The following is a 13,483-nucleotide window of genomic DNA, read 5'->3' as shown; positions in this document are numbered from 1 at the left end:
AATCAATCTAACCAGTATGCAGGACCTCAGACCAATCACTGATCACTGACCAATTACCCATATGAACATAGCAACAAGCCTTCCACAATGGCTTGTGGCCTGTTAGCACATTGGCCAGCGGTGAATTTTCGTCACTGCCACACTGCTTAGGCCATTAGTCCTAATTGGCACTACTTCGTTGGGCTTTAGTGACTACAGCATGGGTTCTCAAAATGGGTTCCGTGAGCCACTGATAAATTTTCCGTGGTCCCGTGCTCACCAAGTGGCTAAAACGGCGAAAACAAGGTGCGCTCGATCCACAGAACCTCCATTACTCATGCCCGAGTGTCAAAAAGCACATCACAGCGCGTAACGGCAATGCGCGAACTGCGCAATAAATTCGCAAGCAGCTTGTAGCCACCCAACCTCCGAAAACGGGCAGCGCGACTAAGCTTTCGCACTTAAATCTCGGAGGCCGTAATTTACCAACATTCACATTTCTCCTGTTTGTAGATAGCGTAGGTGCCGATTGCGTGCGCACTGACGTATACGTTGGAGAAATAAAAAAATGAAGAAGAAAAATTGCTCGGAGCATCGCAAATACACGCCACAGAAGAGCAAGAACGGCGCTAGCATCCAACCGAAACGAAGCGGCACAGTCCGCATCGCCATGGTCCTCAGCAGCAATCGTGCGCGGCACGTGATTTACAGCAACGCCGGAGCGCTTCGTGCCTAATTGTGTCCTTAAGGGGGGACGTGGCCTTTGAAAACTGAAAAATCGCGAAAAAGGCGATTTTTGGAAAATCCCATATTTGGGCAGTATGTCTTATAAACTACCATTTCTGTAAATATCAACGTCTAATTCATCGCGAAACTATTTCAAATAAAGTTTATAACGAGCCGCGGCAGCCCTCGAGCGGCGAGCGAGCGCTCAAAATACCCCTACTTGGCGCGAACGCCATTTCTCTACCGCTCCACCGAGCGCCGCCATTTTGGTGTTGTTTTGTTCGTGCATTCTTGCGCTTTTTTTTCCCCGCCACCCGCGGCGGCGGCAGCGCGGGAGATGCGTAAATCGCTCGTGGTTGGAGGGCTCGCGAGAGCTTTCAAGTTTCCCGCTGCTGAGACGCGAAGCTGAGATTGGGCGAAGCGCGTGCTCCTCAAGGACGCGGGGGAGCCCGCGACTCCCATTGGCTGCTGCGCGCGATGAGTGGTTTCCTGCATAATGCTCCGGCCGTCGTCTGCTTCGGCTCCTCCATCGCTGGCGACCTTTGTTTGTTGCGCTCGCTATCGTCTATCTTTGCAGCCGTTCGCATATTTTCCAAGTTTCTACCGTCTTTACGAGACCGTTGTTGCATTTAGCCCTCGATTGTTGTGCGGTAGGTCACGATGCGCCCGATTAAACTCGAGACGCTGCATGCAGTTCGGTGCAAGGAAGCGTTCTATGAAGCTCGTCCGCATGGCGAAGCTCGCTGCCCGCCCGCGCGCCGACGATAATCGCACCGACGGTTCCTATGGGGCAGCTTCTGCTTCATCTACACGAGAGAGTGGTTGCGTCGACGCTTCTAGCAACGTGATTCCTGTTCCACCGGCGCGAGAATTTGTCGTGACGAGTGTGCCTGGTGTAGGGTGCCTCGATGCCGCTGGCATCGAGGCACCCTAGCCTGGTGTCTCGTGCTCATCGACAGCGGTACAGTGCCCTAGGCCGGTATTTTGTAGCGATGCCTTTCTGGATGCTAATGCCTTTTCGTGCTTCGTCAGTAATCAGAGCGACGGTCCGCTAACGTTATCAACGGGATCAGCCGGCCGTGAGCGGTGTATGATAAGACTAGCATTGAATAAAGCGTAACGCATCGCTACAAAATAACGGTCCTAGATAACAGCGGCTTCCAAATACCCTCTTTCATCTGCCTCGGACAGTGCGATCGCGTCGTCCACTGTGCAATAAACACGTTTCCTGACGTGTGAGGAGAAAGAGGCGGCGGATAAAAAGCGCGCTGCTGTGCTATGAGGACTTGGCGCTATGCCGGCGACGGAGCGGAAATTTCAAGCAATGGAGCGCGATCCTGAAGCTGCCACCGCTACAAGTGAAGGCGAAAATTTTTGAAGAAGGCCAAGAAGCGATCTCAGAGAAGGTGGAAAGGCGGCAAAGGAAGAGAGTGCCTAAGAACATCTCCAGTTACGCTGCTGGGTCATTTTAGACCAATATATGTGCTCAAAACTTTCAAAGCTCAATTTCTCAAAATGACTTTTTTGGCTGGTGAGGCTGCTTGTTCCAGCCATATCTCTGTAACCTGCTCATCAGATTTCCAGAAGGTTTTTTTATTGTGTATCTGAATAAATTTCTGAGGGCAAGACAAGCCCATTTTTTTATATTTATTGTGTCTGTGATTTGTGATATTTAATCAAAATTTGATAAAATCTTAATCACCAACACTAAATTCGGTGGTCTGCTAAAATTTTTCAGCAAGGAAATTAAAAAAAAGGGCTCTGTCTTGCCCTGAGGTATCCATCTGGGAATCATCATAGTGTATTTCACAGTTGCAGCACCTTTTGAAAATTCTCCAGGCCTAGAACAAGAAAGCCATATGCACCATTCTGACGTAATGCTCTAACTTGAGAACTAGCGAACATAACTGCATGAAATTTTGTAGCTCTACTAATGCTTTTGCAATGAGTCTATCCTGAAAATTTCATTAAGATATCTCAATAAACAAAAAAGTTGGTATCCGAGGGTAGCCTCCCCCCTTAAAGACTTTATTCTTGCACTTATTGCCGCGCATAACACCGCGTTGGCGGCATGCCGCGTGTCTTCATAAGTGCGTAGTTGCCATCCATGATCGTGTCGATAACCACCAGTTTTGTCCGCAGCGGTTGCGGCAAACAGTAGTTTCGTTTTCACGGGGTGCGCGCGTCGGCTGCGTGCCATGGCTGAGTGCCTTCACAACTGCGTAGTCGCCAACCATGGTAGCGTCGATAGCGACCGTGGTTTCGTCTGCACTTTTTGTAGCGAACGGTAGTTTCGATTTGACTTGGTGCGTGCGTCGGCCGCCTGCCTTCTGAACTGCAACGTCGCCCACCATGATCGCGTCGATAGTGGCCCCGGTTTCGTCCGCAGCGGTTGTGGCAAGCAGTAGTTTTGCTTTGACTCAGTGCAAAGCTGTCGAAGATTAAGAGCACCGGCTACATCGCAATGGACGGACAATTTGTTGGCAAGTAGCTGACTGGCGAAAGAATAATCGGGATGTACGCGCGCGAGGCCTTTGCCGCTGCTAGCGCTAATCAATCATGAGATGACAAGAACTTCAGCTTCTGTACTGGTCTTGTGCTAAATATAAACAGGATTTGCTGATTCATTGACTAAATAAAAGCCTGTACACGTAGTTAAGCATTTGTTTATTGTTTTCTTGATACCCTCGATAATTCGACTTTCGGTTAATTAGGACATTTTAATTCGGTTAATTCGGGGCGGGGGGGGGGGGGGGATTCTTTGGCGCTTCATGGAGCTTGGCAGGGTTCCCTGGAACGAACATGCTTGAGAAACCCCTGGACTAAAGTTACGATTTGGTGCCAAATCGATGCAGATCTATTCGCAGCAGCCGCGCAACACTCTGAAAGCCGACAAACCGTCTCGCAAATGAAAGTGAGTGTATGGCATGGCAAGAAAGTTGCTCGCTGATGATAGCCATCTTTGCAACTCGCCATACGGTGGCCTCTCGTACCCGACGGTGTTCGTAGCTGCTATCAGTCTATTTTTGTATATATATAGTTTTGAGCAACACATAAAATACTTGCTTTGGATTTACACAGTGGGTGAGAAAGTGTCGTGACTAGTGCGCCGACAAACCGGCAGCATACAGGCCATGGAGGAAGAATAACTCAGGAGGCGCAACTCGGCTCCTTCCCATGTCGTCATAATGTCACGCTGGAGCGCGGCGGCGGACATCATGACAGCACCCCCTACCAAACGCCGGACGCCTGACGTATGGTCACGTGACGGTTTGTCGAAGTGATGCAGCAGATGCGGGGAGCGTGGGGCTCGGTCGCTCGGTCTTGTCGTCTGCTCGCGCGCGGATGCTTGATGCCAGTGCGCCGCCCTTGCATTGGGTAGCTACAGCTTGAGTACGCTAGATGAACACGATGCCTGTCGCTAAACGAGACGGCAGCTATTAAAACGTGTTCTCGCTAAGCTTGCCGGAGCGCCATGGGACAGGGACCGATCAGTACCGCCCCAAGGAGCAATGACTCTTTTGGCTGGTCAGGGAAGACTGCGCCTCCAAGGTCAGCGTAGTATTTACGCCTGCTGAGCGTTCCGCGTGGGAAAGGTTTTTAGCAGACGTCGTTTCTCGTCAGTTCTCGATCCTCGCTTTCTATAGATCTCGCCCATTCTTGCCGGCGTTCGTCATTTGGAGCTTTGAAAGTTCGAGCGTTTTCCGTGCATTACTTATATCCGCTGTTACAGTTTTGGACGAAGCATCGGTGTCCCATTTTCGATAATCATGAAACGCATACACAACGAACACTTACATCGTAGAGGAGCAATGGAGGAACTGCACAACTTAGAAGGGATGATTCTGACTGCGCGAAGCGAGCGGCAGACTCTGGTCTACTCTGCTGTTCCGTCTGTCCACATCTCCCCAAACGTGCCGCAGAAATATAATTAAATTTAGTTTCCGCACATGGTAGCTATGTATCGCATACTCTGATCGGTACTTTTTATGGTGCATGATGATAAAGATGAACAAATTCTCGTTTTTTGTTACGCCGAAAAATGTAAAAAAGCACGAAGTGCAGTATGGTTGGAAATCGTCTGCTCTTTCCATACGCGCCTGGCTACGATCGCTGATCGTCTGGTCCTTCAAGTGCTCTAGTTTCTTGCTCTTATTGCCGCATAATAAGCACGTGATATTAAATTTAAATCTCTAAAAAAATATTTATACCATGACAGTCTGCAGGTATTTTATTCCTTGAGTGCAAACCGCGCTGGCGCAAATATTTTTGCGGCATCTGACAACTCAGTGTAAGCGGCCAGTAGCAGACGACGTCGGGTGTCGTCGGAGAGGAATTTTTTTTTTTCCGTGACCGCGGCCGCGCGCAGCGCTCCGTCCCCGAGGGAAGTAGTTCCTTCCGTCGCCGCAAGGGGCGCTGCACCAACGTTCACCACCAGCGCGTCTCCTCCTCTCCCAGCGTGACATTATCACGATAAGTGCTCGCGCTGGTGCCGGCCCCCCCCCCCCCACTCTCTCCCTCCCTCCCTCCCTCTGCGCTACCTTCCTGCTTTGCTCCTTTCGCGTGGGGAGATTACGTCGCCATTTACCCTTGCGCTCGGTTGCAAGATAGTAGTAGTGATTTTATTGAAGAAGAGAATGACGCTTATTTCTGCTGCCCAATAGGGAGCACGGCGCAGCGTCAAGGTTGCAAGATACGCATTTGTCGCCGCAGCACAGCGTCGCCCTCCCTCCCTCTCTCCCTCCCATACCCCCACGGCCTTTCGTGAAACGGAAGTCGTGTTTGCTCTCCGCTGTGCGTTCGCTGTCCGTGAAGGCGCACGTCCCCCGCGCGCTTTCACTCGAACATACGGCGCGCGGTGACGACTTTATCGCCCTTGGACTTGTGCTTCACGTCTCATGCTCCTCCTCCGCATCGCCCTCGTTGATCTCCTCTCCCATCGGTGGGCGCACCTCGTGCTCGCTACCGCCCTTGTCGGCGGGATTTTCCCGCGGAAGCAGCAATTTTGTCTCACGCGGCTGCACTGTAAGCAGTATGTGTATAGTACATGGAGTTCTATGGGAGGGTAAACGGGAGTCGGAAAAGGCCGCATTGTAGCCAGTTCTGCACTATAAACGGTTACGTTATAAGTGGTCTATACTGTAAAAGCTTTTTATGTATGTGTGCCTGAGTGAGTTCACCTCTCGACTCTTCAATTTAGCTAGTTTTAATTGTGTTTCGATGATACGAAATTCGGCTAATACGAATTTTTTCCGTGACCCCGTGAGATTCGTATCATCGAGATTTCACTGTACTTTCTTCGCGATACAGGCATATGGACGGGGAGGGGGAGCGCGTTGTGCGAACTTGCTGTAACCCTCCCAATTTAAGAAACTTTGACAGGATGCAAATCGCGCCAAACCTGACAGTGAAAGTGCACCTACTTTTTACTGTTGGTGCCAACTGTGGTTGACCCGCACTGCACCAACGATGTCTATGTGTGGAGTAGTGATCGAGTCACGTGATGTGCCGTACATGCTTTTGTCTGTTGCACAAATTGGCCTTACGGTAACCCGCCTGCCTTAAAGATGGGAAAGCTCTTGTTTATTTTGGATGAAAACTGGAAAGCAAGACTTCCTGTGCAATAAAAGATTACTCTAAAACCCAGGTCCACTATTAGGTTGCGAACCTCATTGATATTGAGTACAACATAACATCATTAATTCTTTGTTTTCAGAAGGAAAAAAGCACTCGAGATATTCTATTGATAAAAAAATAAATATTTTTCAGACCTTCTTACACTAGAACTGAGCTGTAATCAGTGCTTGCATTCTAATTTGGAATTCCCGTTTAGGCTTTTACCCTTAGAGGTAAATTTTTTTGGCCAAATGCAATCACCCAGGGTCTGTTTCTTTTATTGCAGCTTTAAGATCTTCTGTGTCCTATTTCGAAAAAGAATTATCAATTTTTTTAAAGTGAGCATAAACTGACAAAAAAAAAGTTTGTGTCGGTAAAACATGCATTGTTTATACATGAATACAGATGTGCTTGCATAAATATTTTAATAAGAATAAAAATTAAAAAGTAGATACACTGGAATTCTGATTCGGCACTTCGGCAGTAGTATGCCGAGAAATCGAAGAAATCGCCTGCTCGACTCACTTGCAGAAAAGCAACCGGCGTGCACGTCCGTAGCATAGTCTAACAATGTATGTGAGCTATTAGATCTTGCTGTTGAGTGCGTGAGTTGGGCGACGGGGAGGAGGACTTCGAGAACTGAAGGTTTATTTGCATTATTTACAGGATTAGAACAAAGCAAATATACAGTAAAAGAGCCATCGTTACGGCCGGCAGCAAATCGGACGCTGTGACCTGCGGCAAAAAGAACGTCTCTCTTCTCGATCTGTCTCTTGCTTATAACCCCTTCAGTCTGTCGGTGTCACGTCATTTACAGCCAATTGTCCAGTCCGTTCAGGTGTTGTCATTTTCCTCCAATTGTAGGGCCCGTGTAGGTGTTGTCATTTTCATCCAATCGTAGGGCCCGTGCAAGTGGCGTCATGTTCTGCCAATGGAGACGCTCCAAGGGATCTATTCTCCGATGGTTGACTTGCATCCGGCGTTGCCTCCTCACCTGTAAGCGCTCAACTGGAGGGAATGGTTTGTCTTGAACGACCTTCCAGAGCTGAAAAACAGTTTTGCTTGGGACCAGGGTCAACTACCTCGAACCGTGCTGGCCTCCCATTGCACTTTCGAGAAGCGTCACACAGAGGGGTGACAATAGCTCCATGCGCGGCAAACGAGGGTGGGATTGCCAACCTGTTTGACGATCTCGATAGCATGGTCGACGCGCACCCGCGCACCATAATTGGAATGCGACGGAGGGTGGTTGCACTCGAAGAACTTGACCCATGCTAGTTAATGGTCCGTATCTAACACAGCGTACACAAAAAAACTGGGTACTAGTTGTACACTCTTTAGAAAAACCAAACGAGTAAGAAACTTGCAGGAATCCTCCAACCCATCGCCAACAAGGGGCAATCAATTTCCACGAGTCTCAAGAAACGCAGGCATGGCAGCATGGTTCATTAATGACGGCAACGTTTGTATTACCAGCGCCCTCCTGTGAACAGATGTAATCGCACCCATGTGAGCAATAAACAAGCGAGCAACTAGCGGTGACCCTTTGAGAGATTGGAAACCAGACATCAGTTTTTGCGAGCGCTACAAACAAAAGCAGCGCTTGAGATGAAAGCAAAACTAACCACTGTGCACCCCCGAATACCGTGAGTGGTTGCCGATGCGCCGGCATAAACAAGCCTTGGAATTAAAACCAAGAGACTACGGATTGAAAAAGAAAAAAAAAAAAAACTTGTATTCACACGGGTGGCAGCACTTGCTGGGCGACAGAGTTGGAAAATTCGAGCTTTTTTAAAACGTACGGGCTTCGTCGTAAATATACGGCATTGACCATTTGGGACTTGTTCGTCGCACCGTCTATTTAAACCTTTGACCCTCAAAGGGTTAATAAGAGTAGACCATACTGTATATCTTCTGTGTACCTAAGTTATTGATAGCTTGCTACATTTTTGTTATGCAATGCTTAAAAATTTGCAAGCACTAAACTTTGTGATAAATTTCTGATGTTCGATACTTCATTCGATATTCGTCCTTTCTTTTTTTTTTTCTACAATATTTGACTTGAAATCTACTATTCGGTATTTGCACAAACCCAGTAATTTGTAAATGCTTTTTACAGCTTTAAGGCACAAGTGTTTGGAAGAGCTCATTGCTGCATATTTTTCTTGCAGGTGTGCTTATCACAGGGGTCATCCTCATCACAGAAATGTGCGAGAAGAGTCCAGACACATTACAGCACTTCAAGAAAGTGAGAACGGTTTGTTGATGTTATTGTGGACTTTCCTTTTCTTTCTGCTTGCATTGATCTGTTTTTGGTATCTTTGTGCCCAAAGTTAGAATGCGATAATAACCTTTCTTAAAATACTAATTCCATGTAGGGTTGTTTCATCTGTAGTGCTGTAATGACGTATAAAACATTAGGACCACAGATTTCTGACATAAAATTTGTTTATGGCTTCATGACACTTTCTACTCTCTTAATCATGCTTAGTGCTTCAGTGATGCATAGGATAAAAATTCTTAAGCTAGTTTCGTTCATGAACATGCCAATATGCAGTTGGTCTAGAGTGTGCCTAATTGCCATGGGCTGTGGCAAGTGTTTATCTTTTCTGCTGTGATGTATTTAACTGGAACTACCTCTACACATAAGTGTTCTAGTGTTGTTTGCTATGCACCAAACAGGGCTTTGTGGAGCTTATCTGTAATGTGAAAGGAAGCAGTCTGCCTAAATTCTGAGACCTGGCTCTATAAAACCGAAACATTTAAGATATTGTGTGTCATTGCTGTATGCAGTCCATTCTCCTCCTGTCACAAGGTTAGATAATAGTAAGCTCTTTCATCCTAATCTTTGCAAGGGTGGGACAGCTGTGCTACTTTGGCCAAAGGGACACGTAAATATTTACAACTTGCTGTGCCAAAACTACACAATTGCCTCAAATTACGCCTGCACTGCTCCAATTTTAGCGGAAAGTGATGACCATGTTTTAGGTTTTGTTAGTTGAGTGCTGCCAAGCCTTACCCGCTGCAGGACAACATAGCATTGTTTTCCGAGAGCTCAGATGCAATTAATGGGACCTAATAATATAAAACCTCGTTAATTTGAATTTCATGGGATCAAAAAAAATGTCTGAATTAATCGAATGTCGATTATCGAGGGTATGATTAAAGCAATAATGAAATGCTTACTACGTCAGCAGGCTTTTATTTACTGAATGAATCGGCAAATCCTGTTTTTGTTTTGCACAAAAACAGTGCGGAAGCTGTAATTCTCGTCATATCGTCACTGATTAGTGCTCTCAGTGGCGAAGGCCTCGCAACTTTCTTAACAGCACAGCCGCAGCGCACATCTTAAACTGAGACAGGCTTTTCGCCAGTGAGCTGGTCGTCAGCAGATCGTCCATTCACCGTGATGTAGCCGGTTCTCTTAATTCTCAACAACTTTGCACCGAGTCAAAATGAGACTACTGTTTGCTGCAACTACTGCAGACAAAACTGCAGCCTCTATCAACGCGATCATAGATAGCGACTACGTAGGTCTGCAGCATGCAGTCAACGCACGGACCGATTCAAACTGAAACTACCATTTACATGAACAACTGCGGATGGAAGCGCACTCACTATTGACGCAGCCATGGATGGCATCTATGCAGTTTAGAAGGCATGCGGCTGAAACAAGCACGAAGTCAAAATGAAACTACTGTTTGCTGCAACCGGTGTGCATGAAACAGTGGCGGCTGTCGATGCGATCATGCATGGCGACTACACAGTTAGAAAGGCTTTAAAGGCACAATTAGGCATGAAGTGTTCGCGTTCAGTCGTTGCTGTCATTCACGCTGATGACTATGGCAATGTAGACGCTAACGCCGTTGTTGCTCTTTTGCAACATCCCTTTGTAGTGCTCCGCCTTCGCTTAGCTCCGAGAGTTGTCTGAACTAATCTATGTGCAGCCAAATATGTTTAAATTAACGCGAGTTTGATTGCACTAAATAATGCATACGCCTGCCGAGACCAGAGGACGAGTCCGAATTATGCAATTTTTCAAATTAACAAGGTTTTACTGTAGTTGCATATCTTCATACTTATCCTCTGAGAAGATGATGTGTAATACCCAGGCGGCCAAAATTAAACCAGATCCCCTACTTTGGCAACCCTTTCTATGGCAACACTGTGAAGCTTTGGGACATTAATGAATTGCCTCGTACCGTTAGTGCATAGTACTTAATGTAATTATGAGTGTGCCATGATGTGATCTGCTGACTAGACGAACCATACAGTTTCCTATAATATTTACTAAAGTGAACTGTGATGCTGCGATCGTTAGCCACCATTGGAGTGATGGTTAGTACATGGATCTGTCTGATTTTCGTGCTTGTGTATTGAGACGTACTTGTGGCTTTGTTTATTATGCTTTATTGGCCTTCATTGTCCTAAATTTTGAAGCAATTTATGCTTTTCTAAATGCAAAAGGCTCTGCAAATATGCATAATTGCTACTAATGCAGTGGTTCAGCCTACTGAGGTGGCCAAATTGAAACGCGCCGGCTTGCCCATGAGAAATGCTTCAAGGTGTTCTGTGGCACTTGTCGATGCATTTGCCCATGGTGTAATAATTATAATATTGGGCTCCTGTGCTAGAGGTCCTTTGTTTGAATGCTGCCGTCAGACAATTGTAATGTTTATTTAATTATTTATAACACAGTACTTAGTTGAAAATGATGAGTTCACTAACTCGCAAAGCCATTTGTAGCCAGAAGGACGATGTTTAGGCAAATCTACCTACTAACAACCATCATTCTCATGCCCCGCTTGCAGCTCCCGTAGACACTAGAGCCAGAGTTCCCTCTAGTAATTATTGTATGAAACGTGTATGAGATGAACGGGCTGGCGAAGGCATTGGCACACCAGTGTTACCAAACACCTCCTCAAAAAAACCCTACACGGCGACCTAAAAAAAACCCTACAGAACCTTATGTTGCCTTCACTTTGATCCTTGTTTGAGCCTACACTCGTATTTCTTGTTAAAATAGTTAACTACATGACTGAAAATAAGGAGAAATAATGTTGAGAATAAATAAGAAGTCTACTTTTTTCTACAACTTACAGGATGATGATGATGATGATGATGATGATATAGGGTGTTTATTGGCGCACGAGCCAGGGATGGCCAAATAGCACCAAGGTACAATTTATGTCGTTGAGAATAAATAAGAAATCTACTTTTTTCTACAAGTTACAGGATGATGATGATGATGATATATGGTGTTTATTGGCGCACGAGCCAGGGATGGCCAAATAGCACCAAGGTACAATTTATGTCACACGTGTGTTTGCTTAGCAGTCTTTCATAGCTAAAAATTGTCTTACAGAAGCTGTGCTAGGTATTGTTTGTGCAAGCGAGGAAACTTCAGAAACTCAACTGCTTGTGTACCATCTGAAGTGATGTTTTGAGAATTATGGCAAATACACATGATTATTTTCTGCTTATGGTAGAAGGCACAAGGTCTAATAAGTAGGGGTGTGCGAATACCGAATACTAAATATCGAATCGAATATGGAATCAAGAAAAGAATCTGCATATCGAATCAAATATGGAATATCAGAAAATTGAACACAAACCTTTATGCTTCGAATTATGTGCAAAAAGTAGTGCTGTACATGCTCAGGAGGCTAATCACTTTACAAGAATCTTACTATCAGCAACTTAGGTACCTATGAATCGAGAAGCATAGTGTGCTCTACTCTTATTAAACGGAACACCAAATTAGTATGCGAGCAACAATAACACCCACTTCATTTATGAAGGTCTGGAAAATATTTTTTTTTGTTCTAAATAAAGTTTACTGCTACTATTATTACTGTCAAATAAATATGTGCTTTTTTCCCTCTGAAGCTGAAGAAATAGCCAAGTTGTCCTAAATATCTATGAAATTTTCAGTTTAATAGTGGGTCATATTATGCTTTATGGCGATCTTCTATTGCATAGAAAGTATAGACAAGCCCATGTCAAGTTTCTCCGCTGACGCCAGCACTTGTCATTTTCCTACCAGAGCAAGGTGAAGTTTCACTGGTGGTCATGCCCATCTCCTTTGCTTATCGCTTTGCTCATCATCCCGGCCGCAGTGGCCGCATTTCGATGGGGGCGAAATGCAAAAACACCCGTGTACTTAGATTTAGGCGCACGTTAAAGAACCCCAGGTGGTCCAAATTTCCGGAGTCCCCCCACTATGGCGTGCCTCATAATCATATCATGGTTTTGGCACGTAAAACCCCATAACTTAATTGCTTTGCTAGCTGCACCCCGCTCTCGTTGCATGTCGCCGCTTCTTTATTCAATTAATGTGGAAAAAAACAGCATTGGTTGAAGAAGGGATGTCTAGAGCCAGCCTTTTAACAAAGGGACTTGTCTTTGTCGTGGTAACAAGTGCCACAGATGCTCGATGAAAACACGCAGCCGTGAAATTGCTAAGTGAGCGTGTAGAGTATGATGACTGAAGTCGAAAGGTTCACTAACGAGAGTCCTTACGAACGAATAGCTATGCTAGCCACTGAAAAAAGGCAGAGGGGGGTGAGGCTCATTCCTCCAAGTGGTAGTAAGACTACGAAATAGATAAGAGTCCTCACATGTACGCAGGGCCTGTCAATCCCAAGGGCCTAATTATTCTATGGGAAAACAGGAAGAGATATACTGTTTTCAGAGTTAAAATATGAACAATAAAAAAAAAGAAAAAATGTTAACAGAAACTGAGTTGTATCAATGGACTCGTAGTCGAACTCATTGCAATCATTTCACATTTGCTATACGGTCGAATCGCCCTACAACAAATACCGCTACAGCGAAATTTCTGCCACAAAGAAGATTTTTCGATTCCCCGTCAGCTGCCCATAGAAAGTAATACAAAAAAAAAGTCCCTTCATAACGAAGGCGTTTTATTCGGTATTTCCGCTTCAGCAAACTTTTCGAGAACGAAACTGGGTCTGAATTGAAATTGGAACTGCCGAGTAGTGAAATTAGAAGGCACTTCCAAAGCTGTGACGATCGTATGTCCGCTTGAACAAGGTTTTCGCAAACGAAATGAAATTCAAAGTACTGATTTAAGCCACTGCAGTCCATAGCCACGCATGGTCATCACGCGCCTGCGTGAGACTGTAGGGGATCACTGCTA

General features: G+C 45.8%; 1 protein-coding gene and 1 long non-coding RNA gene across 2 annotated transcripts in view; one reads left to right on the top strand and one right to left on the bottom strand.

Moving 5' to 3' along the window:
* Positions 1 to 13,483, top strand: part of LOC119453723 (AP-1 complex subunit gamma-1-like) — a 112,483-nt gene that overhangs the window by 36,799 nt on the left and 62,201 nt on the right. Inside the window, exon 6 of the mRNA XM_049666668.1 lies at positions 8,493 to 8,569. Coding sequence (XP_049522625.1) covers positions 8,493 to 8,569 — 77 coding nt within the window. The remainder of the gene's footprint in view (positions 1 to 8,492; positions 8,570 to 13,483) is intronic.
* LOC125947411 (uncharacterized) lies at positions 11,520 to 13,385 on the bottom strand. The gene is made up of 3 exons (XR_007468273.1): positions 12,596 to 13,385; positions 12,162 to 12,409; positions 11,520 to 12,053 (listed from the first exon to the last, which is right to left on the bottom strand). It is a non-coding gene; the product is annotated as an uncharacterized LOC125947411 (long non-coding RNA).

This window comes from Dermacentor silvarum, chromosome 1 (genome assembly GCF_013339745.2).
Source record: "Dermacentor silvarum isolate Dsil-2018 chromosome 1, BIME_Dsil_1.4, whole genome shotgun sequence".
NCBI lineage: Eukaryota > Metazoa > Arthropoda > Arachnida > Ixodida > Ixodidae > Dermacentor > Dermacentor silvarum.
The sequence above is the reverse complement of the archived record's forward strand: the minus strand, read 5'-3'. Positions and strand labels throughout refer to the sequence as shown.